The following is a 27,667-nucleotide window of genomic DNA, read 5'->3' as shown; positions in this document are numbered from 1 at the left end:
AAATCCATTTCCATGATGAATGAAAATGACTCTTCTTATAACAAACTGAGTTGAAGAAATTGCTGGAATATTAATATTGAGAGAGTGGTAGCAAGAGAAAACAACAAAGAAGTATGACTCGGCGTGACTTTTCTTCTGTCTTATATTGGAATTGCTCTGTTGGCATTCAAGCCGTGCTCTCACAAACATTGCATCATTAGAATAATTCAAACTTGAATGGCTTCCTGGCTGGGATTCAGAGTTGTTCTACCTGCAGTGCTATCTTCTTTCAGCTCCACTCTATTGTGTTTTGTTGTTTTCTCATCTTTTTGTTCTATCATGCAGAACTCTTGCTTTTTCTCTTGCCACGCGGTGATTCACAATCCATTTTTTCACGTCTCCCTGTCGCCTGCTCCTCTGATCCGTCTGGATGGCGGTTTCTTGTGTTTTGTTGTAATATTTTGTTCGTGTTGCTGTCTATTTTTTAGGCGTCGTGGGCCTCCAGCACCCTGGGGTTCTGGTTCACAGAGTTGCTTGAGCGGAACCGGCAGTTCCAGGCTTGGATCTTTGAAGGGCGGCCCAACTGCTTCTGGATGACAGGCTTCTTCAACCCGCAGGGCTTCCTGACAGCCATGAGACAGGTACGCACAGCATCAGGCTACCTACCTACTTACGCACCACCGGGGAGGAGACCAGATGGCACGCAGAGGGAGAAGCAGGCACACGGCCACATTCTCACACACACACACACACACACACACACACACACACACAGTGGCAGGCAAGCAAGTACACACACATTTCTCTTTGTTTTCTAATTAATTCCAATTTGTATTAATGTAGTGGGACTGAATACTACAGAGGGATGTTAACTGAATGTTTAACCCTACTTGATTCAGATCTCAAGTCATGTCTGTGTTGTTAGCGCTCACTAGTCTTTATTATATGTTATAAAATCCAGAAATGTATCTAGATTTATATTGAAGATTAAAAAAACAAGTGAAGATTGGATGATAATAATATGCATTTCAGAGCAAGCATGCTTTAGTTAACAATTTATATGTTATAATATATTTATACTGTATGTAACTGAGGCTCCGCAAGTGCATTTGCATTTGTTTTTCACTGGAAACATTTTCTGAGCTGTCCTTGCTGTAAACTGATGCTGCAGGAAATATGACAACTTTTAAAATTCAGTTAAACTGATGTGCTACCTTTCAATAAATCTTGGGGTGGTTTTGGTTGGGGGAAAAAAAAGCCAAAATGGAAACTGATGAAGCTTTGATGACAAAGGATTATGTTACCCTTCCGACATCAGGCATCTAATTAACTCAAGAACATGAACTTAGTTCAGTTAGTTAGTTAGTAGGCTTCCACCCTTGCTTTTATCATGAAACCTACAGTATTTGTTAAAGCTTGTAGTTTGAAATATATCTGTCTTTAGCACGTCTGTTATTGACTCCACCAGGGAGGTTATTTACTCCTTTTTTTTTTTTTATCCCTGATAGTGTTTTTGTTTGTCAGCAGAATAGCTTCAAAACTTGAACAGATTTCCATGATGATCCGTGGCCTTGAGTCATTGAATCTTTTTAACTGAATTTGGCGGTGATCCAGATCTGAGGTCTGGTTAACACATGCAGTAACACTGAAAATGAGCTGAGACAGAGACCTGAGGGCTGAGGTATGTTTTCAGTGCCAACAAATCAATTTACTGTGCAGTTGAAGTAGTAGTAGGAATAGGAAATCATTTAGCATTGGTGTCAGGTTTGCACATCGGACTGCCTTCTCATTTTATTTATTCCACTCTGTAGAAAAATCCCAGTTGCATGCTCAGAGAAAATGTTATGGATGTGGATGTCTGTTGTATTTTACTGAGCAGGGATTTGTTGGACTACTGTGTTAGTTCCCAAATATAGCCATCATTTCCTCTCCCTGAGCTTGTACAGTACACTGCCTTCTCAGGAGAGACACTGCAGCGTTTGTTGGACCAGTGGTATCGCAAACTATCTGCAGAGTGCTCTGATTCTGTGGAACATGTGCCTCCGTTGTCTGTGTGTCTGTCTGTCTGTGTTATATTTGTTATCAGTCCCTATTTGATAAATTTTGCCCAACAAGGTTTCTTTTCTACTTGAAAATGAGGAAAAATGACTGAGGGGATCCAATACTCACATTTCATTTATTTATTGTGCACTCTGCTCTTTTTAAGTTGTATTGGATTCATTTTCTTTCTGTTGGCACCGCATGTCGCAAAACAACGCCATCGATGGAGTGCACTTCTCTGCCCGACTCATTGCTTTTTTTTATTGTACCCCTATTACAGCCCTGTTATCAAAATTGATTTTTTGGTGGGGAAACAAATGTCAGCTCTGTCATGCACGTGCACTGCCGTATCACACTGCCCATGTCACAGCCCTAAACCTGTGGATTTGTCCCCACACTTGCAGGAGATCACCCGGGCCAACAAGGGCTGGGCACTGGACCGCATGGTGCTGTGTAACGAGGTGACCAGGTGGATGAAGGACGACGTCACCCAGCCCCCCGCAGAGGGAGTGTATGTCTACGGCCTGTACCTGGAGGGGGCCGGCTGGGACCGCCGCAGCTGCAAACTCATCGACTCCAAGCCCAAAGTCCTCTTCGAGATGATGCCTGTGATCAGGATGTACGCTGAGAATAATGGTGAGATTTACTATCTGGGAGCATTAGATGGAGAGTGGATTTTGATGATGTGTCTGAATTGAAAACGCTACTCTTACAATGGAAAAGCTTTAATCCTATCTTTTCTTATCAGCATCAATCCCTCTAGTCTTTGTCGGTCTATCTCTCTTCTCTCCTCCTCAATATTTGCATCCCACGCAGTCACTCAGAATGGATGGATGTAACATTTAAATGTCAAGCGGACTAAGTGCTATTAATTTTGTCTGGGAATAGATTACCAGCAGTATGTGGCACAGTGTTTGTTCTGGATAAGACCAGACTATATTCAGGCGGGCAGCAGAGATACAGGCCCCACTGGATGCCTGCGAGCAAGGCTGCCTGGGAAATTAATTAATGATCCAATGATACGCGTAATGCGGTTTGTTTACAGTATGTCCCCTCCCAGCTTTTCCCTCAAGAAAGCTGCTTGCTAGGTTTGAGTGTGTGTGTGTGTGTGTGTGTGTGTGTGTGTGTGTGTGTGTGTGTGTGTGTGTGTGTGTGTGTGTGTCTCAGTGCAAAGGATGTTGATGTGAAGACAAGTGGTTGCAAGAGCATCTATGAGTATGTGTCACATGCATGTGTGTTTAGGTACATGTGAGAGTCTGAAAACCTTTCTACTTAAACGTGACTCCCTTCACAGAGATTAGTCTGATCTCTGTATATATCAGCTCTGAATACTGACTCAAGTAGCACTCCAGTGTGTTGAGAGGCTAACAACTAACCAGCTACCAAGCTGACCTGTAAGGTGGTGCTGTGGGAGCAGTGGGAAATAACCATGTTCTTCCAATCTGAGTTACTGATTGATTTGAGCAGACTTTGACATCATAAAAACAGATGTTTTGTTGAACACAGCTCTGTGTCCCAATGGCATCTCCTCACTGATTTAAAATATTTTGTTCACTTGAAATCATTCTTGGTATAAAGATTTAATTATGAAACAATTGTGCCAGCTGTTGCTCTGTTTTCTTTCAGTTTACATCAAAAATGAGTTGCCGTTTTTGATTTTCTTCTTCAGCAGTGCGCATCAAGTGACACTTTTCTGTGTTGCAGGTGTGAAGGATTCCCGCCTCTACTCCTGTCCAATCTACAAGAAGCCAGTGAGGACCGACATTAATTACATCGCAGCTGTAGACCTGAAGACTTCACTTCCTCCAGAATACTGGATCCTAAGGGGCGTGGCACTCCTCTGTGACGTCAAGTGATTGCTTCATGTTGAGAAACGCTGACACACATCTGGTAGGTTAGGACACTGGACATGAGACTGATGGGAAATTAATAATGGCTAGATAAGCAGCTGTTACCATGCTTACCACTATATGTTAGGGTTTTTTTAAGACTCAGCAGTCTACCACAAAGTAGGACATTGTGACAGAGAAGGGACACCAGTGGTGAAACATGCCGTTCATATTACCGTGGTCAAAAGGTAAAAACAGGAATTTCCAAATTTGAAACATCAGGTCAGTGTTGTTGGTTTTGCTTGAGGTCACCGGGGACACGGACAGCTGTAGTGTAATCACTGAAGGTCAGCTGTAGCTGTAAACGTCTGAACTCCCTAGACTCCCTGACAGAAAATATGTCTAGATCAGGATGAAAATGGCAGTCTGAGTTTTTTTTAAATTTTGTTTACGTCATACAGATAAGAGCAAATACGCAAACGACTGATCATAGGACCCTTCTATTCACATTACAGTAGTCAGTAGTCGTCTAATCACCATACTGAGTGCGCCTACTACTCTGGTTGTATCTATTTGTACTTTTAATTGTAAAAGTCTCTTAAAATGGAAACAGCAGTGTAAACAAACTGTGCTGCTTCACTGAATGATTCAACCTCGCCCTGATAAGTCTAGACATATTGTATCTGTCCATCTGCTCACCAGGCATATTGCCCAATGTCAAGTACGTACTCATTTTAGAGGCAAATGTTGAATCAAAGAGGACTGATTCTAGTTGGGATCCACATATTGGACTGATGTCATCAACTTATTCGATTGCTGTGATGTAACAGCCTCACACAGACCAGTTTAGGTAGAAAAAGAGAGCATCAATCCAGTGTGCAGGGATATTTTCATCATCCCGTGCACATCACAGCACATGCTAATATGCTGTGATCATTAAGAACCTTGCAGGCGATTAATAATAACACTCGGTAAAACTGAAATACATAGAAATTTTAATGAAGTTTTTACAAAAAACAATATCATCATCAAAACATCAAAACACTTTTTTGGTAGTATTTTCTTTTGTTACAAAACCACCGTACCATACGCACTCTAAAGCTACCCTGTACACAGATCAGGCTTGGCTTTCCCAAATTCAAATCTTGGCACTGAAATCATCTTTATCCCTTTTGTTATCCAGTAGTTTTACTCTAACCTGACTTTTAAATCTGTGTGGCTCAGATGTGATCTGAACAGCAACTAACACCTGATTTGCAGACATTGATAAATCTGACCTATGCCATAAAGACTTGTGATATTGTTAGTTTTGTCAGTCAGTGAAGACAAGATGATTAAAGTGCAAAGACAGCTGTGGGGAAACTTGGCCCTGCATGAATATCACAATATATTCATAGATTCTTTGTATGCTTTTCCTTGTATGGACCGCCTGTAAAATACATCCAAGACTTCGTGCTTCTAACAAGGTCGATGGAGTTATGTACACATATGTGTGTCTCCTTGTTGGCTGGCAGCGTTTTTTAAACAGGACCAGCTTCCCCTTTGCAACAGTGGTCATGCAGTTTTCCCTCGTAACATTCGTCCTTTGCTTTCATTCTAATGTCAGATCTTCCATCTGTGGCCTTTTGTATCACACTCAAAAAGTTGGTTAAGTTGGGGACACACAAACTTCCCTAAATCCGTAACACCGGCATGTCTGTTATATATTACCATTGTCCACTGTATTGCTCTTCAAGAGCCCTTGATGTGTACATAGTTGCCATGCACTTAGTTTCCCTTCATCTTACTGTACATCGTTTGACATCCTGAATGTACTGTCCTGTTAAGTGAACAGAATATAGATCCTGTTTTTGATGTACCTGGCTGAAAGAGTCCGCAACAAGCCTCCCAGAACTGAGTCAGAATACTAATTCAGACCGTTTCAGATTCTTCTCTCTGGCTGAATTTGTGCCACTGTGGCTCTTCTAGATCCAACATTCAAATGACAGTGTATTTCAGGGGTTATTGCCTACTTGCTGTACATGCTACACTTACAGTTACATAAGTGACAAAATGTATACTACAGCTGTGGCAGAGGTAACTTGCAATGCAACATTGAAATCAGATTTTGCTCCTCTTGGCAGCGCAGATCAGATTCTTTCGTGCCTCACACTTTCTTTCAGTTACAACAGCAATGAGAAGATCAGATCTCCTCCTCCATCTGAAGTGATCGTCTGTTCTTTGTGCCGGTGTAAATGCAGCGTATTCTGAACCAGTCTTACGGCATTACATTCCCTTGGGACAGTGAGCGGGTCATCTCTGTGTGCACAAAGTAGGTCTTGAGCTCTCCTTTGCCCTTGACGTTGATGATGCCTCTACAAGAACACATGTAGCCCAGGGTATGAAGGATGCGACTCGTCTCCTCCGTCACCTACAGGGAGAACCAGACGGTAACGTCCATTTTGCTTAACTTACACGACTGAATTCAATTCCTGCTGGCAAGCATATTCGACTCTCCAAAGGAATACATTTCCAGGAGCTGAGGAAAAATCCCCTGACCATTAACACGAGTTGTATTCTTGGCATTCTGCTTCACCAGACCTCTTTAGTATTTTCACAGATTTAATTTAAGTTGGATATAAAGTGTTGTCTAAACTCTAACCTTCAGAATCATTTCACACAAGATTGCAAAAATATGTGTCAAGTAGAGCTGCAATCACAAGTGCCTCCACTGTATTTTTTATTCCTACCATTAAGGATTGTAAGAGATAAAGGGCACATCAATCATCACAGCTTATGCAGAAAATTCAATTTGTAAATAGAAAACCGCAAAATAGCAGTACTGCAAAGTAGAACTTCAAGCTGTATTTATAAACAACACCGTCATCTGTGGGTTTTAAAATTAGGAAACGTCAGTAAAATAATATGTGTGTGCTTCCTTGGAATGTGTAATTTCCCCCCGGGGATCAATAAAGTATTTCTGACAAACTCAACATTTCTTAATGGTTGCCGCTGCATATCTGAAAATCTTAACAAGCAATCTTGCAATGCAATTGAAAGCAGATGGCTCTATCAAATGTGTTCAGGCTGTGAAGTGCAACACAGCCCTCTGAAGACTGAATGATTCCCACAGCCACATGCCATGCAGGTGAAAAACCATTATGTCTTATCAGAGCTCAGGCAGGGAGCCACTGTAAGATTTGAAGATGTCACATGATGTTGAGATGATGTGATGTCCTTGCTGTCGTAAACAGCTCGAGCAGAGGGAAGAAGACTTTTATCTTTTAAACATCCGCACTGACATTTCAAATGTCTACATAACAAATGGAGCTGTGCTTCTGCTTTGAAAGAAACAGTCAAACACAATGTGATGTTTGACAGATGCAGAGAATGAGAGGCTCCTCAAACTGAATCCTTCTTGAATGCATCACAGACGATGGTCAAAGTTGGAGTTATTCTGTATTTGTATTATGTGTTCTTAAATAAACCAGAGTAATTTCCTGGAACAGCTGGGCACTGTAGTTTCAGGCAAACATTATTCAAAAAAGCCTTTGTTGGGAACAATTTTCAGCTGTGGATGAACAGAGACTACTGAGTATATATACAGCAGCAGGACGGTGTATGTGGGATTGAGTAAAGTACAGTGCCCAATGGTAATGGACATTGATGTTTTTAGCTCTATGGCACAGAGGAAAACACTTCACCAGGCTTTGGCTACACAGATGATACTTGTTTTTAGGATCAATACATTGTTGGTGTTGGGCTTTTCATGGGATGTGTTAAAAATATAGAATATCTGTGGACATGTCCCTTAATTACCTGTATTTTTCCCAGGACTCCAGTGCTGTCCATTCTGCTGGCTACATTCACTGTGTTCCCCCAGATGTCATATTGTGGCTTCTGGGCTCCAATGACTCCAGCTATCACTGGACCGTGATTAATACCTGACAAAGACACCAAGCAATCAGTGAACATTTCAGATGTACCATATTTACTCAGTCACTACATTGTCAGATTCTTGTTTTTTGAAAGGGAAATTACAGTTCACATGACATAGTAGTATTTGGTGCACATGTATCACCTTGTCTATATATTTTCTTACACATGTAACACAAAAAACGTGTTAAGAATAGACACTTTTTTTTAAATTAGGTGTAACTACGTCAGGAAACGGCAAACACATTGTAAAAAAAATAGTCTTTTGTTTCTATTTCTGATGTCATCCCTGTACAATGATGTTGGGAATGTATTAAAATAAATTTTTGATATAGCTGATTAATTATTGAGGGCAGCCAGAGAGCAGCTCAAAAAAGCTGTGAGTACAAGACCCGCAGATTTCAGAACAAACAAAGCTTTTCACAGGATTTCATCAGAACATGAGATGAAGTGGGAAACTAAATGTAGCTGAACTCTGGATCCTCAACACTCAGCACCTCTGCTAAGCAGCCTCTGGAGCTTTTCACAGCACTGAGATGACACCAGCTTCTCTTCACTGTGACTTCTGAGTCATATTTCCAGATTGCTGGAAATTGCAATCTATAGAAGTGTGCGGGCAGCACACGCAGGCACACAGCCACTGGTTTTGTCCAGTCCCAGTGGGTGGGGACTTGTATCCCTCTCTGATGGAGCGTTTTAGGCCCGTCTGGAAGCAGCAGGGATGTACAGTCACACACACGCACACTGCTGAGTTAATGGAGCATCCCATGCTGTGGTCTTCACAGACAGGTTGAAGGTATTGAACTCTGACTCTTACCGCACACAGGGAGCTGAGACCTGCCCGCCTGCTTTCCTCCTCAACTCTCCCTCAACTCTTTAGTCAGTCTCTCTTTGCTGTTATGTTGCCATGACTATACCTATGTCTTGCTGCAAACACCAGTTTTATTTTCTTGTTATTTAGACATGTACCGCATCTCCCTCTCTGTTTCTATCCAGGTAATGAAATTACCCCCACAGCATACTGGTGCTCTAAAAATAGAAAAAATGGATGCATAAAGGCTACATGTCCAAGTCAGTAAATAACATTTTAACCACGCATACAGTTAGTCTACATTCAAGCTGATTAATTTAAGTAAATCCTGTTCTATACACCAAAACTCCAGTTGTGTGATTCTAAGCAGCATAATGACAAGATATGATTTCTAGTCCGTAAGGGTTGCAACTCATGCTGAATTCTATTACATTTAGAGCACTTTATATTTTCCACTCTCCCTTTGACAAACCAGCAGGTAAAATGATGGTGAATTGACAGTGCAGTCACTTTTTGAAAATGTTATGGTATGACAGGCAAAATGCAGTTTAACTGTGGGTAAGAAGTTTCTTGCTCTCACAGCACTTTGCTTTTTAATTTGACTTTCGTGTGCAACTCACCAACTCTGAGTTTGAAGTCATTGAAGGAGTGTTTGTTGATAACATCCAGCTTCCCCACCAAGGCAAATGCAAACTCTAACATGGTCCCTATGTGCATGTACTGTCTGTCATGCTCCTGCAGAAACAACCAGAAACACATTCATTTCTAGTTAAATGTGATTTTGCTGCATTCACACAAAGGTTTTGAGCGGTGATGTCACAGACTTAGGGAATTAGATGTGATGTGTTTGAATCTCTCAACAAAAATGATTAAGGTATGCCTACCTGTGATGTGTACTCAGGCCCAGGTGATGCATTCAGCCCAGTGGCAGCCATGTAGGTGCTGCCAATGGTCTTGATCTTTTCTACACCGCTGAATTTAGGTTTGGACAGCAGCTACACACACAAACACAACCCACAAAACAACTGAAACAAATGAGACATCTTTTATGGCAGAAGTGATAGCTGTACGTTTTAGAGGATGCAGGTTCATCCATATACTATTACAAGAGGTTGTAGCTTGCACATGAGAATCCAATCACATAATACTAGAAAATCACTGAAACCAACTGGAAAGGATCATCCCGATTTGTATCTAGTGTTCATGGCGCATGTGTAGGATGCTGTGAAGGTTACAAGAGTGAGGGTTATTTACCTCATCAAAATCAGCAATGATTTCGTTGAGGAGTCGGAGGCACTCTAATCCTTCTTTGTTGACGTCAGACTCGGTGTAGAACTCTTTAAAGTCTGGGATGGAGGCAAACATGACACACACCAGGTCATAGGACTGGTGGTACAGATCCTGCACGACAAAAAGCAGAGGACAAAGTACAGACGTTAGCTCGGACAGCTGCAAAACAATGTTCTAAAATTGATAAAGCACAGACTTCTTTACATGGATGAAATACAGATGACAAGATTCTGATGTATTATTTCATGATAAACGAATGTCAGATTTCACGTAAGAGTTGTTTTCTGTGTATATTTAAGCTTAAAAGTACTTGACAGTATTCTTAAATTTCAGAGGGAAAACACAAAACACAAGTGATAAACAACACAAATCAAAGTAGGCAAATCACTCAAACCACCATCCAAATAACAGTGATTCTAAAATTCATTTCACAGCAACTTGTTCCTGGATCCTGTTCAAGTGCTGGAAAAGTCATTTGTTGACTATTTAACCAAGAATGTTGCTTTTGCTGCAAAAATTCTGAAGTCCCATGACCTCCAAGACACTGCATCCTCTAACTTTACTTTTCACAGCTCACACTGAGAGGCACTCAGGGGATATAACAGGATTCAGAATGACGAATGAGAAAATCTCACAGGCAAGTCAGCAGATTCACCCACACTGAGTCTCCCAATGTTTTGTCATCATTATAGGTAATTAATCATACTACAGTACAAGACTTCCATTTAAAAAGTTTTAATTTTAGCACTGACTATCCCAAAAGCAACCAATGACTTAATTTACAGCACTTTCCATTCACCATTCAGCACTTTTTACAACTTTAATACTCTATTGTACATTCTTGGATGCTTCACATTTTCTGCATAAAGTCATGAATTATACATCTCATTGGCTAAATATAAAACCTTACCAAAATACCCAATGTATGTCTTATAATATCAATACACATTCTGTTTTTTAAGTTGATTAAATATCAACATAATCAGTAACAAATAAGTAATATATGTACATAATTCAGATCTGTTGTATTGACTTGAAACACAGATCATCTGAGGTAAGCTGCTTTTGCAATGCCTCATTAGAGCTAATGAATGAATGTAATGGATCTTGGCACATAGCCACTGGCACTGCAAGACCTCTGTGAAACCACAATACATCAGTCCTGCAGCTGTTTGTCAAAACACAGCTTACACAATCCTTCATATTTCTAATGAGAAGAAAACAGAGGAAATGCCTACCTCATTCTTCCAGTTGCGTGCCAGGAAATGTTCTGCAACGTGTGCTGGCAAGACATTCTCCAGCAGAACACGGTTGAGGTTCTCCATCGTCTCGATCTCCTCGCACTCCTTCTTGAACTTGTTCTTCCACAGAAAGTCTAACCTACAGTAATATTCATTCTGTTACAAGAGGACACAGAGGTGAAGAGACTGAAGGTACAGCTGTACAGCTTGCTTCCATCAAGTCACACAGAAAAATAGACACAGCTACAAAGTGTGGATTCCACCGAGGCTTAAAGACAGAAAAGAAAACGTAACATTGAAAGAAAAATGGGCTACAATGCTGTTAAACGTCCATCAAGAAAGACAGGAATACAGTGATGTATGCAGCTTTGGTTAAATCACATAAAAGCTTACTTTACGAGCACAAGAAGAACACAGCGAAACAAGACAGTAAAAAGTTTCAGGAAAGGTGAGGAGTGACTTTCTTTAGAGAGAAAATTGTAGCTACAAATTTTTAACGTGACATGTCATTTTCTTCCATGTTATATGAAGCGCTCACAGCTCAGGACCTCTATGATGATGACTATCATATCAGTTCATCATGTACTGCTCAGGAACAGGCTTAAATAAAGAGGATGCAGCAACCGAGGAGAAATGTGTGGAAGATGATCTGATGGAAAAATGATCAAGCAGAGAAAGTGATATGATTCGATATTAGAAATATAATTACTTGTTACAGTCAGAGAGACAAAGGTGGGGGGGCTGAGCAGATATTAATAAATGGCATCTGTTCTTTTTGCTGTACAGACGGATGCACCTGGTGCCTTTTCATTGAGCTGGGGACATCAGTAATTTGTCCTCAGCAAATACATTTATTATCCACTCAAACTCAATCTACTTAATATTCATGCCTAGATTTGTGGCTCTATATCAAAATCCATCACTTATTGCAGGAAGCGTATTAACACATTTTGTGAGACAGTCGGCCTAAAACATTCACAGAAACAGAAGTTCCCAATGGGAATTTAAAGTGTGTCAACAGTTGTGGAAAATAACCCTTTCATATCTATTTAAATCACACTAAATAAACCACAGAGCACATACAGTGTACTGTCATGTCACCACACTTGAAATGTCCAATTCATTTAATTGTGGGTGTAGCATGAGTTTAGTGGTGGCACATGATGTCATGTAATAAAAGGTGGTACTTTGACTTACACCTGTATATCCGCTCATGTAGTCAGTGTGCTTTTGGTGGACTCAGATCAGTCCCCACAGGGAATAAAAAGTCTGTAGCAACCATGCTGTAATTTGAGTACACAGAAGGGCCCAGGGGATCAGCTGCATCCTATTTAATGATAAGCTCTGATAGAAAACAGAAACATTGTTCTGCCCATGTCATCTCTCACTGACAGAGAGAAGGTGGACACTATTCTAATCCATACAGATAAAGTATGCATGCACAGTCACACACTGCATGTATGTTACCATTTAAATATCTGTGTAATAAAAATGTAAAGCGTGTTGGTTACTGTTACTTTAAATATATGCCGTTGATGTTACGAGCTAAGACTGTAACATAGCTCCAAAGCACAGTAGTGCCCGACTTCTGGATCACTCCAAAGCACAGTAAGTACACTGCAGGGTAGCATAACCCCAAAATAGCCGGACTAAGAAGCTCACAACTCTCCAGAATGACCAGTATCTGGTCCCTGCATCTCCTGGCTGGTAAATCCCAAAGTCCACCTGAGTAACTTCAGACTTGCTGATGTAAATCATTGTCCCAGAGTGGCTGAACGGAGGCCAGACAAACTGGTCTCATGGCGCCCCTCTTGCACAGTGTGGTACAGCGACCGAAAGGCTTTGCTGTCTCTACTTGAGTTTATCAGCTGTGCAGAGTTGATCTCCTAGAAGATGAATGGGAGCAGCTAAGCTCTGAGGTAATAAAGGTACATATATAGAAAGAGACAGAAACAGTATTGTCAGGAGTCCAATTTTGTCTGCATTTACATTAAACATACTCGCCAATGACCCACTGACCCGGGTGCAATCCCCAGCAGCACTGCTACTCGTACATTAAAGCCGGGCAGTACATTAAATCCAATCGTGTTCATGCATGGGAGACCATTAAGGGTAAACGAGACCACGGGATTGTGGAATCCCTCAACAGGAGGGGCGTGAGAAGTATGTCAAAGAAATAGCACGAGCTTCCCACAATGCAGTCTACACCTAAATAGCCATTCCAAACTGAGAGAAAACAACGTTGAATCAAGAAGGTGCAGTAGATGAAACAACAACAGCAAATACATGGGGAAAAAACTTAAGAGTGCAGTGGCAGTAGCAAAGCTGAAAACTGAATTCTGGCAGAGCTGAGGAGGTGAGGGTGTGCACAAAACAGACGATAACGTCATTCAAACTATTACAGTGTGGACTTACCTGTCTGGCAAGCACAAGCAGAGTGATGAAGAAGATAAAGAGGGAGATAGAGCCCATAGTCTTCAGGTCTTTGAGAACTCCTGGTCTTGAAGAGCAGAGAAAAAAAGAAGGATGTGTTTGTGTATGAAGAAAGAGAAACAAGACAGGAGAAGATAAAGACAGAGATAAAGAGTGAAAAGTGACAAAACAAAAGAAAGATCAAAGTAAAGGAGGGGGTGAAAAAGTTAAAGACAGAATGAGGCGAGTAAGAACATTCAATTAAAAATTCAGATTGCAATCAGTAGCCTGTGCCATGTGTCACATGATTGGTTAACAGACCATTTTATTCCAAGATGTCACTCGGTTAAGACTGTCACTTCTGCTTTGCTGTGACAAGCTTGTTTACTATTTGCATTCCGGTGGCTGAGCTTCCCTGCTGGGGTGCATTCACAAGAGCCGTTTTTTCAAGAAGCAATAAACAACGAGATAGCGTTCACGGTCTGCAAAGAGTCAGCACTATAAATACACTTCAAGCTGTTTCCACCATCATAACCCTAAATATAGGACATCTGTCCAGGGCAGAATTAGGCAACCAACCAAGCTACAGCTATTGTGTGTATGTACCGTGCATGCATATATTCAAATCTGGCAAAATCTTTACATGCTCAAACACATAAGAGGATGCGATGTTAAAAATAGAAAAAAAATGCACCTATTATATTGTTTAAATCTACATTGAAACTGTTTTTTCTTCATACCAGTGACGTCTGGTCGTCCCTATTTGAGTTCAGAATGTGTGAAGACTCAAACAGGACTGTTGCATCCTAATTTCTGCGAGCACATTTTGCATATTAATGGACTCTTACTCTTATCTAGGGCAGAGCTCAGCAGACAACAGAGAAAACAGCCTGTGAGTTCTGCACTCGCCTGCTTCATTATCTAATCAATTCTTTATACAGAATCAATGGCAATGACTGAGGACAGACAGTTTCACATGGAGACAAATCGGAGATGGGCAGAAAGCATGATTTCATTTTGTTTCTGATGAAAACTCTTTAAAGTGATAGATCTACAGAAAGGACCAAGTGTTTCACTTTACCATTCTGTATTACTGCTGACCAAAGCCATGTGAAACTTGTTGGCTTAGCAGGAAGGAAAACTCCTTAAAAATCACATTCTGCTATTTCAATTGATTTGGACGGGAGAGTTGATTACCAAAAAGACAACTGCCTTCCTCTGGAAATCAGACAGCTTGGACTTGAATTGAGGAATTGACCATCCAATGACACTTTTGGAGTTTGTCAACCGACAATAAATCATTGATGGTTGCTGTGGGCTCCAAGAAGTTTTGTTTTGTTTTTTATTTGCAATTGGGCTTCCAGCAATTAATCAGAAAATCACATTTTCCAGTATAACCGCAATGTCTACTGTCATAACATCCAAAGTCCTTTTCCATTATTTGCTGTCTATGGAGCAACTCCAACATGGCGTCATAACTACAGTCTCTCTTGGCTGCTCAGTTTAAGGAGAAAGAATCTTTTTTAGATTATAAGAATATAATTATAAAGAATTAAAGAGAGGCATCCAACCAATATTTTGGGACATATTTCTTACCCAACGTCACATGAGACTGATTTGGTCTCTGTGTATCCAGTACAGAGATACTGTAGGTCAGTCTAGCATTGCTTTAATACTGACAGAAGCCTCGTTTTGTGAAAAGTGAAAATATATGCATTCCAAAAAAAACTACGAAGCTGTCTCATGTACATGTTATCTCTCTTGAAGAGCGGTTAGGCTTTGGAGCTGTTGAACTCTGGGTGCAGTAACAGCATACAGCGTCTGACAACAGGAAGGCCAGGTTTGCACACTGATGATGCACCTGTCAAGAAACCCCAGGAGGTTCTGGATACTGTATAAAAAGGTAAATTTTCTTTCCTGAATGCCATATAAAATGCATGGACTTCACGTGTGGATATTTCAGGCACAGGATTGAAAAAACCTAAGGGGTCTTTTTTTAAGACCACTGTAATCTGTTGTACTAATCAGAATCAGAATCAGAAATACTTTATTGATGCCTGGGGGGAAATTAGACTACTATTCTACTATTCTGTGAGTTCTACTTTATACAATTTATAATAATGTAGGGGGTCAACGAGTATTTATTACAATAGCAGAGGCTAATATGAGTTAACTATGGACAGTAACCAATGGTAAGCCAACTTTGTAAGACACCAACCATCCAGCCTTACATCAGCATCTTGTTTCATTCTCCACTCCCTATTTCCATTGGGCAGTCTTCATAGCAGTCCAACTCTCCGTGATGCACTGCTGTCAAATCATCTCACGAAACAAAAGAGCACATTGATCACGTAGGCTCTGAGGACTGCTTTCTATCAAGCATATGTTACTGCTCTGCACGGCATGTAATGTGTAACATATTCACGGGAAAGACGTCTGTTACAATGTCTCAAAGAAACCGGTTTCATTCCTTATTACCTCATTATGCTGTTCATGCTTATTAAGCATCTAATATCATGAGCTGTGTGGGAATGTGGTGTGGAATATAAAATGAAGTCAATGCACTAAGAGGGGAGCACCCTTAGGTTAGGTTAGGTTAGGTCAGTGTGGGTGAATGACAGTAGCATGCGGGGACTAAAAACTACCAAGATGTAATAAGCCCGACTGAAATCACATTTAGTCATGCCTTTCTGTAGTCAAAAATAATGCCAACATGTTTTTTACGTGTATTGTAAATAGTTTTTAACACTAAACAGAAGAAAAAAGGTCTGGGGAAATATCAGAAATGCTCTTTGTCATCTCAGCCGACAGGAGGGGCGTGTCAGTGTCTGTGTTTGATTGACAGCAGCTGGCAGGCTGCCAGAGCGTCAGTGTTACACCGTAGGGAATGATTGACAAAGTAAATAAACGTGCATGTCACGGGCAGACAGCGTGTTGTTGGTGGTATTGAAGAGTCAGGACCACACCAGCATCTAACCAGACCCAAGTGACATCTGCAGGTATGTTTACATGCTGTTTAATGTGCAGCAGCTGAGCAGCTAATCAGCTATCTGGCCTGCAAACTGAAGTTAGCAGTGCACTTTACTGTTTGTAAAGTGAATGTTTGTTTACAGGCTTGTTCAATAACTTCAATAAGTGAAATTTCTATAAATAGCCATACTGTATCATCAATCTGAATCATTATGGAGACTCACACACTCACTCACACACTCGAGACTTCACTAGGACTTGAGATCATAAAACCTGACTCTGGCTGTAACTAACATGGACTTGCATTTTGTGACTCCATTATTTCAGCTACACAAACCTCATCATCATTCAGTGCACACTCTGACATGACGTTGACATTTCATTGACCTTATAGAAAAGTAGTGTTCTCTCTTTCCGCTAAAGCTGTGGGGAAAACACTGAGCTGATGCAACGTGATTGGACCACACTGCTGAGAGAGTAAATTTATGGGATTATGAATGGGTTGCTTTTTGGTTTAATCAGTTTAATCAGATGTTACTAGATATAGTCAAAATTTGTTATTGCAAGCAACACCTTTAACTGACCTCACCATATGTAAAAGTAGAAGTGAGAGGACTAGAAAATGATGTTATGAGGCAACAATGTTGAGAGGACCAGACAAGGTCAGTTACTTTGTTGCCCTGTACTCCGAGGCAGGACAAACTGGCCAACACCAAACCAAGTATTGAAAACCAATTGTTTACATTTCGTGTATATGTCTCTTACTAGTATTATCATTATTAGTCATTATTGTAACGTTTAACTCATCTTGATTTTTGCTGTCATCAGGTGGTTAAATAGAGACAATAAAAACTTTTTATAAATTAGCTGGTATGAGTTGGTTGTTAGGAATATGATTAGTGACGCAGTATATAGCTATGTCAATTGTGGCTGTGGCCACAAAGCAGGTAGTTGAAATTATGCAGGCTATAGTCTGTGTGTGGATTACACCTCCAAGATTGACTGAATGATTCAGGTGGCGATTGATTGGACTTTTATTTACTATATTTACTCACTCTTGTGTTTAAACTTTTGACCTACATTTATTCAGTTACTCAAGCTTTACTACTTAATACTTGTGTTTAATTAATCAAAGTAATTAAAGTACTTAAAGGGAATCTTTTTTTTCCCAAAGTTAATGGTTGAAGTTCATTCAGGTTTAACTTATTAGTTTCTATTTGAGTTAGTCAAGTTTTTTTGGCCCTGATCCCAATCCAAGACCTTTGATATTGTTTATTTGCTGATACAGAGTCTGATCCAATATTTCTATTTACCTAAATGTTGATTAAATATGTATCTGAGACACTGAAATATATAACCGCTGTAGACTACTATGTTATGCACGCCTTTTCCTGAGCTACTTGATCCAAATACTGGAGGTCCTGGTTCAAAACTATTGAATTGATGTGATGAGAACCGCTAGATTTGTTGTTGGAGTTGTTGGAACTAAATAGTCCACTCTGATATTACAGAGTGGTGGATCTTCCCTCACAAAGGATCTTCGGTCCGGTACAGACTTGCAGAGAGCACACAAACCTGACAAGTTCCATGTTGTCTCGTCATCACGTTTTATTTTCTGTCAACGAAATTAGCATTAACTGGTGACAGCTGATTAGATGATGATCTTAGGATCAGCTCGGAACATCCCTAGTTTGTTTGTAAGTCAGGACTACAGAAGTCAGTTGTTTTTGGTTGCTCATCAAGCCCAAGAATGGAGATTAAATTAAATCAAATTAATTAGATTTTATTAAGTATTTATTATATATATATTTATTTATATCCTCCACAACAATTGCTGCATTGAAAAAGAACAGGAATGACTATGCTAGACAGTTACCAACTGGGTGGGTCTCTTCAAAATGATTATTAATTAGAACCCTGTATTATTTACCATAGCCAGGGAAATTCAATGAGGACTGGCCTTCTATACTTACATTAACATCTACTTTCATCATACCGTAACATAACACTGTATATCAGCACTACAGGAAAAAGCTTGACTACAGCAGGTAATCTGATCCAATGTGAAGCTGGCCTGTGTTAAGGTGCTCCAAGCTATCAATGAGATTGTGGAAGAAACAAAGAAGATATTGACATTGAGAGAAGGCAGTTTAAGTGGTTCTGGCACTTGCAAAGGACTGACTGGAAGAAGACCTTGAGGTAGACCTTCTTTCTCTCCTTTTACCTTCCCATATTTTATCACTTCATATCACTATGGTTTTCCAATTACTCAGAATCCCACAGTATTAATAGCAGATGACCATCATCTCAACATAACTGCCTTTTCTCTTCTGTGGCTACCTCAACACTCTCTCTGGCTCTCTATATCAAACAGCATCTGTTTGTCAATGTGCACCTACCTGTCCAGGCTTTCAGTCCTGTACAGAAACCTGCTATATTCATCCAGCAGAGAGGCATGTGTTTGTAGAATAATGACGTTGTAAACCACCACAGCTGTCAACATGATAATCATCTTCAGCTCGTAGTTTATCCTCAGGAACACCGAGCAAGAGATGAGGCCCAGTATACAACTGTAAATTAAATACTAGACAGAAAGACAGACAGAAAAGAGACAGACAGATGGGTTTATTTATCCAAAAGTTATCAAAGACAATACTGAATTTATAGAGAATCATGATAATGATAATGTTCATCTTCACTTACAGGAAGGTAGAAATTGTTTTTTCCAGTGAAAGCGATTAGTTGTCCATTTGGGTAAAACAGTGTTTCATTGGATGAATTGTAAACAGGAACAGGAGGCAACAAATTGTCTTCCAAAAAGAACTAGAAAAAAACAGAAAGTCAACAGAAATTAAGGGTCTGTCTCATCTTTGGGCAGTGCTAAAAAAATCTTTCCATCTAAACACTCATTTGACATGCAAATTACAAACACTCTTTCCCTGCCTGCTTGCCTTGAACATCAGCATGAGAAAAGACAAACTAGTCTACCTTGTACTTGCAGGAGAAAAACAGAGTCTTGTTAGATAAGAGGCCAATAGTGACAACCATTCAATAATGTCCTTTAAAGTGAACCTGCAGGATAAGATGAGGATTGGCTGCCCCACTGAGCAAAGCCAAGTTAATTTGGTTCATCCGCCCAGAGCGACTGACCCACGTCAGGCGCAAAACAAGATTATAATCTCCTGAATCGATTTGTGTGAAGGTCTAAACCAGGTTCCTGACACCGAGCTTTATCACGCAACTTCCCCACAAGCCTTGGGCTACCATTTCACCTTTAACCAAGCCTTTTTATTTTAGTCTTTTTTTCCTCTCTACAGGACTAAACAGATAAATCTGAAAACTGATGGAGAGCACAATAAAAATGTAAAATGTTATATACAGTATTGCATTATCACTACATGCAAATGGTGTTGGAACAGTTATGCAGACAAACCTTAATCTTCATGTTTGAAAACAATGCAAATAAGATATTTTTCTGTAGTTGATTGTGTGGTGAAATCTACAGTTTGTTTGAGGTTTAATAAACACACGAAATGGAAAGCATTGAGATAAATACTACATTAAAATGCTAGCGCATCCACAGCCCCTAACCATGACGACGGAGAAATATTTCCTGCTGTGGTATCTCATCCTTTCTTACTGTTGCAAGAAATAAAGATTTGAGTAAACTCAGTAAGACAGCAGTATTAATGTAAGTTTGTTTAACAAATATGAATATAATTTTGCAAAAAGTCTAAACATCCCTGGTTCCTATTAATTTACATCACAAGTGGTATTTGTGTGACAACTTATTGTCACACAAATACCTCTTATATACCTCCTAATTACGCTGCAGCCTCAAATAAGGGGAGTACCATCTGAAAGGGTTGTGATACTTCATTCCTAGAGAAGTCTAATTGGTGTTACCCCTCCCTTACTGCTGTACATACACGCTTACCATGTTGAAGACTGCCATTGTGAGTATTAGAGCTGTAGTTGTCATGGTGAGAGTGATGCGGGGCCATGGCTTGTTGGCAATTATGACTGATGACCTCAGCAGCCACATCCAAGAAGTGGAGGCGCTTTTACTGCAGTGCTGCGGGGAAACATACACAGATACAAGAATGTATGAGCTGAGATATTAAAGATCGCAGACACATTCAAACACACACAGAAGAAGCACCAAGGAAAACAAGCACATGTGAGCTAATTAAAATAAGTAAATAACGCGCTTATGCTTATGGTTATGAACAGACAATAACAAATTAATTATTCCTGTTGGGTAAGCACAATTAAACTATACATAAAGAGTTCACACACTAGGGCACCTATTACTGATTAACTCCTAATTGCCTCAGCAATGCCAATCAACAAGTTCAAGAGGCATACAATTATGAAAAGAGGGGTGCTATCAACTTAATGGTGCATGCTGCAATATGGTTCAAACTACATGCAGTAACCAGGCTACAAGATGATGACTACAAGTGATCCCATCATGTATAAAATGTTGTAAGCAAACATATAGCTTCCAACAAACCATTCAGACTGCAATGATAATTTCAATCAAAGCTAAAGCTCAAGGGGTTGTTAACTAGCTTCCACCTCCTGCTTCACTAATCAAGTCATCATGAGGGCAGAGTTTGTATGTTTTTAAGAGCAATCATGCTCTTGATTTTAACCCAGCAATATCACCTGACAGGCCACACACTACAGCCTTATGCATTAAATATGTTTACCACATTTTCATTGATGCAAAAATAAAATCTTGCCAGGTTACAGCAAATGCTGGTTGTGCCTGCTACAGTTTACGTTTCCTCTTTTTAGTGCTGCTCCAGCTGAATGTCTCTGAGTGTTTCATTGCGAGACAATGACAGCGATTTGCTCGAACATCGAACAGAGCAATATCTGAGCATCACTGGGGCTGAGTGGATGTGACATTTGAATAGCTCAGGGATGTACATTACAATACAATAAAGTAAAGATGGCAGACTGTATTACGCACCAGCAGGATTACCGGAAATGTAGAGCTAGTGGGACACATCATTTTGTTTCGCAAATGAGGCATTTGAACGCAATTCTCACCTCTCGACCAGCCATTCAAATAATACGTATGACTTGAAAGAAGCATATCAATGAGAATTAAAAGACATCTGCCAGGGTAGATTCAAGTTAATCTTCTCTTGTGACATGAGGCTGGGACAAAAGAACTGAATGTGCTCTTGAAACTGAAAGACACTCTTCTGCTACACTGGGCAAAGTAAAATGCATGCATCTTAATTATGGAGTCTAATGTTCCTATTCACAAAGGATCCATGAACTCCAGACTGATTCTGAATTATTTCACAGCAGCCCAAGAATAAGCTGTGATGGTGTCTGAAAATTCCACAAAAAGTAGACAATGACATGAACTAAAGCAAAGACCCAGCAATGCCAAATAACGTTGACAAAAGGCAGCAGGAGGCTTCTTGACTTAAGCTATCAAGTGTTGTGTTTTGTTTTTTAGCCTTGGGCAACATCCACGGGGAGCACAGTTCAGAGCCAAGCAGCAGATTCTCCCTTGCAAAGGACTAAAGATCAGACACTGGGTAGAAAGGGTTGCATAGGCCTGCGGCTTATGGGATTTCATATCACCTTTAATGTTTTAATAGTCATTTCTTTTTTCCCCTCATACCCTTTCCTTTTTCTGGTCTTCCATTTATTTTGACTAGACAGGGAGTATCACAGAAGAGAGTTGAAGTGGCGTTTGAAGCGCCAGACTATCTTCCAGTGGCTAGATATAACTGCAGTGGCAATATCCACAGACGTGTCTTTCAAAGGGGCATGTAAGAACATTGATGACAATTCCATTGTTAGACCTATGTATCATTGACAAACTAAAAATTAACTCTGAATGATAATTATAATGCAAATATACAGTATGGAGTATGCTGTAAATCTCCAGTAGAGACTGCTGCCCAGCACAGGGTGTTTGCTATGTGGGGAAACAAATATCTCCAAGACAAAAAATGAAGATAAAGATTTGTAGAATGACATTTCAGTAATGGGTCTATGCATGTCTATGTTGTTGCTAATAGTCTCCTGCAGCATGTACCAAAGCAGCGATATGCACAGGCGCTCTAAGGGGAAATGAAGAAGGAAAACCTGGTCAGGGTCTGGTCACACCAGAGTGGCACTTGTGTTAACCTGAGGGGCACTGAGGGCAACAACAAGGGCACTTAATGGGCCATCAAGCTGACCAGAGGGGAACTCATGTGCCTTTGGTATGACATTAAGGGCCCTTTCACACCTACCTCGTTTGGTCCAGACTGACTTTTCAGTTTGATCCGAACGGATCAAATTGAGCCATGGTTCAATTCATTTCTAGTTTGAAAACATTCGGACCAAATACAGAAAGTTCTGGCAGGCTATCATCAGAACCCGGAAAAGCGAAAAAACAATGCAACAAAACAAAATGAGCCGCGGAAGCACATGAGGAGAGGAGGGGACTAAATTATTCAATATAATTATTATTTTAGTGGCAACAAAATGAATCTGTTCATTCATTTATCTCATTCCGCACGCCCGTCTATAAACTAATCAATTGCAAGTATAGGGAGACGCAGTGCCCTTGCATAATTGCAATGTGAAACCAAAACTAACCGAATCAAATGTACACAATGTTTGGACTTTCAGACAAACATTAAGCACACAAATGCACCACTGGACAGCGGTCATATCCTGGTTAAATACAGGCTTTAATATAGAAGGACACTTCTAAAACGATGTTTGTAGTTAATGGATTTACCTACCAAAAAGTGTCCAATGAAACATATGAAGAGGATCAAGGAAAGGACAAGAAAAGCCATTCCAAAGGATATTCCCAAGACAGTGGTCCTATAAAAAACAACAATTCAAGTTAACCAAGTTGTCACTGTCATTGTGCAAAATGTCATTAGCACTACCCTTAGCTCAAAATTACTTGTCAAGGCACAGAAACATAAGCAAAGTTTTGTTGAGTAATGTATATTGCATATGATAGTCAAATGTGTGTGCATATATGCATATTCCACCCAGAGTAAAACACTGTTATGTTACTGTTACAGTAATGTTAGTAATAAATAAATCACACATACTTTGGGAGGACGAGAATCTGCACAATAAAAATGCAGAAAAAGATCAAACAGGCGCAGGTGACATAGTATTTGAAGGCCGGCAAGGTTGTTGCTCTGTACTAAAAGGATAAAAAGAAGGTCAAGTTTTAGCAAAAGGCTTTTAAAACTGATATAAAAGCTACTTCAAAGGCTCCTCAACTGTGCACTCAGACACCACAACTCTCCCTGTAATTTACAAGATTTCAGGGTAAGCTAAATGTAGGCAAAGGAACAAGCAGTAACAATATGTTCTGTAATTCTCTTTGAAACTGCTACTCCAATATATCCACTGAGGGGTGAATGATGCCAATTTACTTGTACTGCCTCTTACCTCCTTCTCCAAGGATTTGTTGTGGAAGAATAACGATATTCTTTGGATGTCCTCGGACTTGAGCCATTGTCTAGAAGCATAAAGACGTAGTTATAGACCAGATAAAAAGAGAGAATACAGGTACTATTAAGGGTAAACCATGTGTTTATATAAAATATTGAGGATTGAAATTCATGTATTTGTTCAGAATGTTCAATAGGGATATAACCCAATTTCCACTACATTAAGATACAGTACATGCCATCAGTTGCAGTTGCAGAAGACAGCACATCTTATTAGTATTATTTCCTAAACTTTTTGCATATAGTTTTTGCAAAATACTCAAATGATTAATGTTTGTTTTTTAAAATGACCTCACTTTTGTGAATTTATCCCATCAAAGGTCCTGATCATCCTCTCGTTAAGTTCCTCCTCAAACCGTTTCTTCTGAGACTTTGTCCTTTAATGGGTAACAAGAAGAAAAAGAGACAGAATATCTTTCAAGTTCACATAATGTTAGTCACACACATCAAAGCCTCGAGCAGAAGCCTAGTCTTATTAACCATCTTGTCGTCTGTCTCTGTACTGTTAAGGGATGGGGATAATCCTGCCAAAGAAAATTGTGCTGGAGCTGTAAAATGAGCAGCTTGCCTTTCTGATCTCCTCTGGAAGTGATACTGCCCCATCGGCACATCCTAGACACAGAGCAAGAGGAGAGAGATGAGTTACAAGCTACAGCTGAACTTCCCCATCACCTAAATCACAACACATGTGTAGCAAAGATTTACACACAGCAGTGTTGATCTTCCCATTCTCATTAGTCATGCTGTCTCTGTGGTGCAGGTTGGCAAAGGGCTTGGCTGCTCCCCAGGACTCCAGGTAGCGGGTCATCCTGACTGAGGCTCTCATCTTTGCTCCATCTATAGTGTGTCTGGAGCGGTAATGATGCTGTGGGCTTCGACGCTCCGCCTGGACAAACATGGAGACAGTGTCATTTTATTGCATTTTATTCAATGTCCAATATTCATTTCACTCTATGTGACGTACGCGCTGCGATACCTTTGGGTTGATGACCAGATAAGTGATGACTCCATGTTCTTTGAGGTAGGGGTCTCTTTCTTGTCCATCCCCATCTTCCACCTTATAGGCACCATTCAGGTGCTCCAGTGTCACTGAGGTGATGTGGACTCGCCTGGCGATGAACATTTCAATCAATGAATGGTTTTCTTTGAATATTAAGAATGGATCTGGGTATTCTTCTTGTATCCTTCAGCAAGGACTGACAGTAACCAACCAGATGAAGAATTTCTGAAAATTGTCCCACAATATTATGCAAATGGAAAAGCAAGTGCTTCTGTTTTACTTCCAGATCACTCACCCTGGTACACCTCCTGCCTCCATATGATTGGCCAGCGTGACATCATGTGACCAAACATCATACTGCCATTTCTGGAGTCCAATCACACCACACAGGACATTCCCAGAATGCACGCCGACACGCATGTTGATGTCAACCCCTGTGGCATCTCGCACTTTCCTGTCATCCACCAAAAACAACCATACCATTTATCTTGTTAGAAAAGAGAGGAAATGCCTCACTCTGTGACCTTTATGGTGTAGGAAGAGAATTGAAACACTGGGGAAAAAAGATGGAAACCTGCCATATTCACATTTTCAGAGTACACCACGTCTGTTAACAAATATGCTAATCCTGATTTCAAAATTTCTTCAATGAAAACTGTTATTTAATGTCTTTCTCTCTCTCCATTAATTCTGTCCCAGTCCCTTCCCCCTTCCCTCGGATTAATGCCTAGAGGTGAGCTTGGGACCTCAAACTTACCACTACACGTTTGATGAGGCTAAATTGGCGATCAAGAAAAAGTCTCTACATCTGAGCTAATGGTTAGCAAGTACTTATCAGCAGGGTAGGGGTGTTTCAATACATGTAGCTCAAAAAGCAAGTGTTAAAAGGTATCTAAAATTTCCAGAAGTGTAATGAGACTCTTGAGAGTCTTTGGGGCGTAGCTGAGTTAACACACGTAAGAATCAGCATGAAGCGTTTTGTTTTTTAATGTTTTAATTGTTATTTAATTTGTGCATTCAGTTTTCATGTGGTTGCAGTATGATGAATGAGCCGCTGCTGTGCATGTTTCTTCATCATTTACATCCATTCAATTTCAGGTCAGATATTTTTACTGATTTCAAAGATCAGGGGATGCTTGTATGATTACCTAAGACATACTGCACAGACTGTCGTTCTTTAGCAGCACTGTTATGTAACTGGCACTTACTTGATGGCCTCACACATGTCCAGACCCATTTTCACACAGTTCTTAGCATGGTTCGGCAGAGACTCCGGCAGGCCGGACACACAGTAGTAACAGTCGCCCAGGATTTTGATCCGCATACATTCATTTTCCTGCATATAAAAACGTGGAACAGACACAAACTCAGACACACGGGGTCAGATAAAGGTCCCACTGACACACAGTACAGGAAAATTTTTAATTGAATCACATAATAACCCTTTCAGGGACATGAATTGAAAACCCACCTTCAGATTTTACATTCAACATGCCTTATAGCCACACTGTTATTCTCTATTAATGTCACTGTGAGCAGAGAAATGGGAGTCCCTATATTCTTTATGAACATAAACGAATATCAGCGAAAACTCTAGTGAAGAAACAAGCTCTTGCTCTTTGATTTTCAGAGGCTGATATCAAATCCTGATACAGTATGTACCAGTTATAGTTAAGATTGCTGGAGGAAAAATAGGTTAGTACATGTTGCAATTTACCATTTATCATGAAGCAATGGAAAGTGACCATAAATGCAAGATACATCAGCAAAAGCATTTGGAGTGGATTTTACCCTTCACAAGATGTGACTGTGAGATAGATATGGGTTTAATCGTTTAGACTCCAGTGAAGTAGCAAAATTAGCACTTTGTCACCAAGTAACACATCCTAACAGAGTCCATAATGAAATGTTTACCTTGGCAATTTGATCAAATTTTCCAAACAGCTCATTCAGCATGTGCACCAGCTCTCCAGGTGAGCAGTCACTGGCCAGCCGTGTGAATCCCACTATATCAGCATACAGTATACTAGAGATGGAAACAAATATATATATATATATATATATATAAATCAATATACTATAACATAATGGTTTTATAAGTTTTCAAGAAGAAGCCACAAATATACATTTGCTCTATAATGTAAATCTGTACTCTAAGACGCATATACAGTATGTGTCACATACATACCACCTTACATGTACTGAACAGTACTGCTGGGTCATATAAGTGGTAAATACCAATAAATAATACATGCCTGACATTAGTGTGTCTCTGGACATAGAGGTTGTGAAAATTGTTTGTGTTCTCCATCTGGCCGAAGTTCGGGCCCTTCAGTCTCTGGATGATCTCCGCTTTCATCACCCGGGCAATGTGAGCTGGCAGCAGAGACAACAGGAGACGCTCCTAATGGCAGTAACACAAAGAAAGAAGTTGTAGTAGTACAGGAAGGGTCAGGAAAATCACAGAAAAGTGATAGAAATATGCACAGCATTACATTTTTAAACAATCAACATCTGTAATAAATATAACACGGTTTCGTATAGGAAAACATGTCATTTCTGATAAACAACCACTTAAATGTGTGTGATGAAGTATTACAGTATCGCAAAAATCTAACGCAGATGCATGCAAAAAGACACCCAACAGGTAATTTGTTTTAGCTTCAGAGTATAATAAT

The 27,667-nt window shown here is 40.1% G+C and overlaps 2 protein-coding genes across 6 annotated transcripts in view; one reads left to right on the top strand and one right to left on the bottom strand.

Annotated features, from left to right (window-relative positions):
- The window catches only part of dnah5 (dynein, axonemal, heavy chain 5), an 88,816-nt gene extending 84,941 nt beyond the window's left edge, over positions 1 to 3,875 (top strand). For all 5 annotated transcript variants that reach the window (XM_070911247.1, XM_070911248.1, XM_070911249.1 and 2 more), the window contains 3 exons: positions 468 to 620; positions 2,424 to 2,655; positions 3,724 to 3,875. In XM_070911247.1, coding sequence (XP_070767348.1) covers positions 468 to 620; positions 2,424 to 2,655; positions 3,724 to 3,875 — 537 coding nt within the window. The remainder of the gene's footprint in view (positions 1 to 467; positions 621 to 2,423; positions 2,656 to 3,723) is intronic.
- Positions 3,876 to 5,851: 1,976 nt separating this feature from the next.
- adcy2a (adenylate cyclase 2a) overlaps positions 5,852 to 27,667 on the bottom strand; it is a 54,969-nt gene continuing 33,153 nt past the window's right edge. The window contains exons 5-25 of the mRNA XM_070911314.1: positions 27,245 to 27,393; positions 26,904 to 27,015; positions 26,198 to 26,325; positions 25,285 to 25,443; positions 24,966 to 25,098; positions 24,699 to 24,875; positions 24,558 to 24,601; positions 24,286 to 24,366; positions 23,928 to 23,997; positions 23,579 to 23,676; positions 23,255 to 23,339; positions 20,425 to 20,562; positions 19,191 to 19,310; positions 18,887 to 19,071; positions 13,521 to 13,605; positions 11,103 to 11,261; positions 9,829 to 9,975; positions 9,459 to 9,569; positions 9,195 to 9,309; positions 7,647 to 7,771; positions 5,852 to 6,258 (exon numbers count right to left, since the gene is read on the bottom strand). Coding sequence (XP_070767415.1) covers positions 6,106 to 6,258; positions 7,647 to 7,771; positions 9,195 to 9,309; positions 9,459 to 9,569; positions 9,829 to 9,975; positions 11,103 to 11,261; positions 13,521 to 13,605; positions 18,887 to 19,071; positions 19,191 to 19,310; positions 20,425 to 20,562; positions 23,255 to 23,339; positions 23,579 to 23,676; positions 23,928 to 23,997; positions 24,286 to 24,366; positions 24,558 to 24,601; positions 24,699 to 24,875; positions 24,966 to 25,098; positions 25,285 to 25,443; positions 26,198 to 26,325; positions 26,904 to 27,015; positions 27,245 to 27,393 — 2,574 coding nt within the window. The 3' untranslated portion in view covers positions 5,852 to 6,105. The remainder of the gene's footprint in view (positions 6,259 to 7,646; positions 7,772 to 9,194; positions 9,310 to 9,458; positions 9,570 to 9,828; positions 9,976 to 11,102; positions 11,262 to 13,520; positions 13,606 to 18,886; positions 19,072 to 19,190; positions 19,311 to 20,424; positions 20,563 to 23,254; positions 23,340 to 23,578; positions 23,677 to 23,927; positions 23,998 to 24,285; positions 24,367 to 24,557; positions 24,602 to 24,698; positions 24,876 to 24,965; positions 25,099 to 25,284; positions 25,444 to 26,197; positions 26,326 to 26,903; positions 27,016 to 27,244; positions 27,394 to 27,667) is intronic.

Source organism: Enoplosus armatus, chromosome 9 (assembly GCF_043641665.1).
Source record: "Enoplosus armatus isolate fEnoArm2 chromosome 9, fEnoArm2.hap1, whole genome shotgun sequence".
NCBI lineage: Eukaryota > Metazoa > Chordata > Actinopteri > Centrarchiformes > Enoplosidae > Enoplosus > Enoplosus armatus.
The sequence above is the reverse complement of the archived record's forward strand: the minus strand, read 5'-3'. Positions and strand labels throughout refer to the sequence as shown.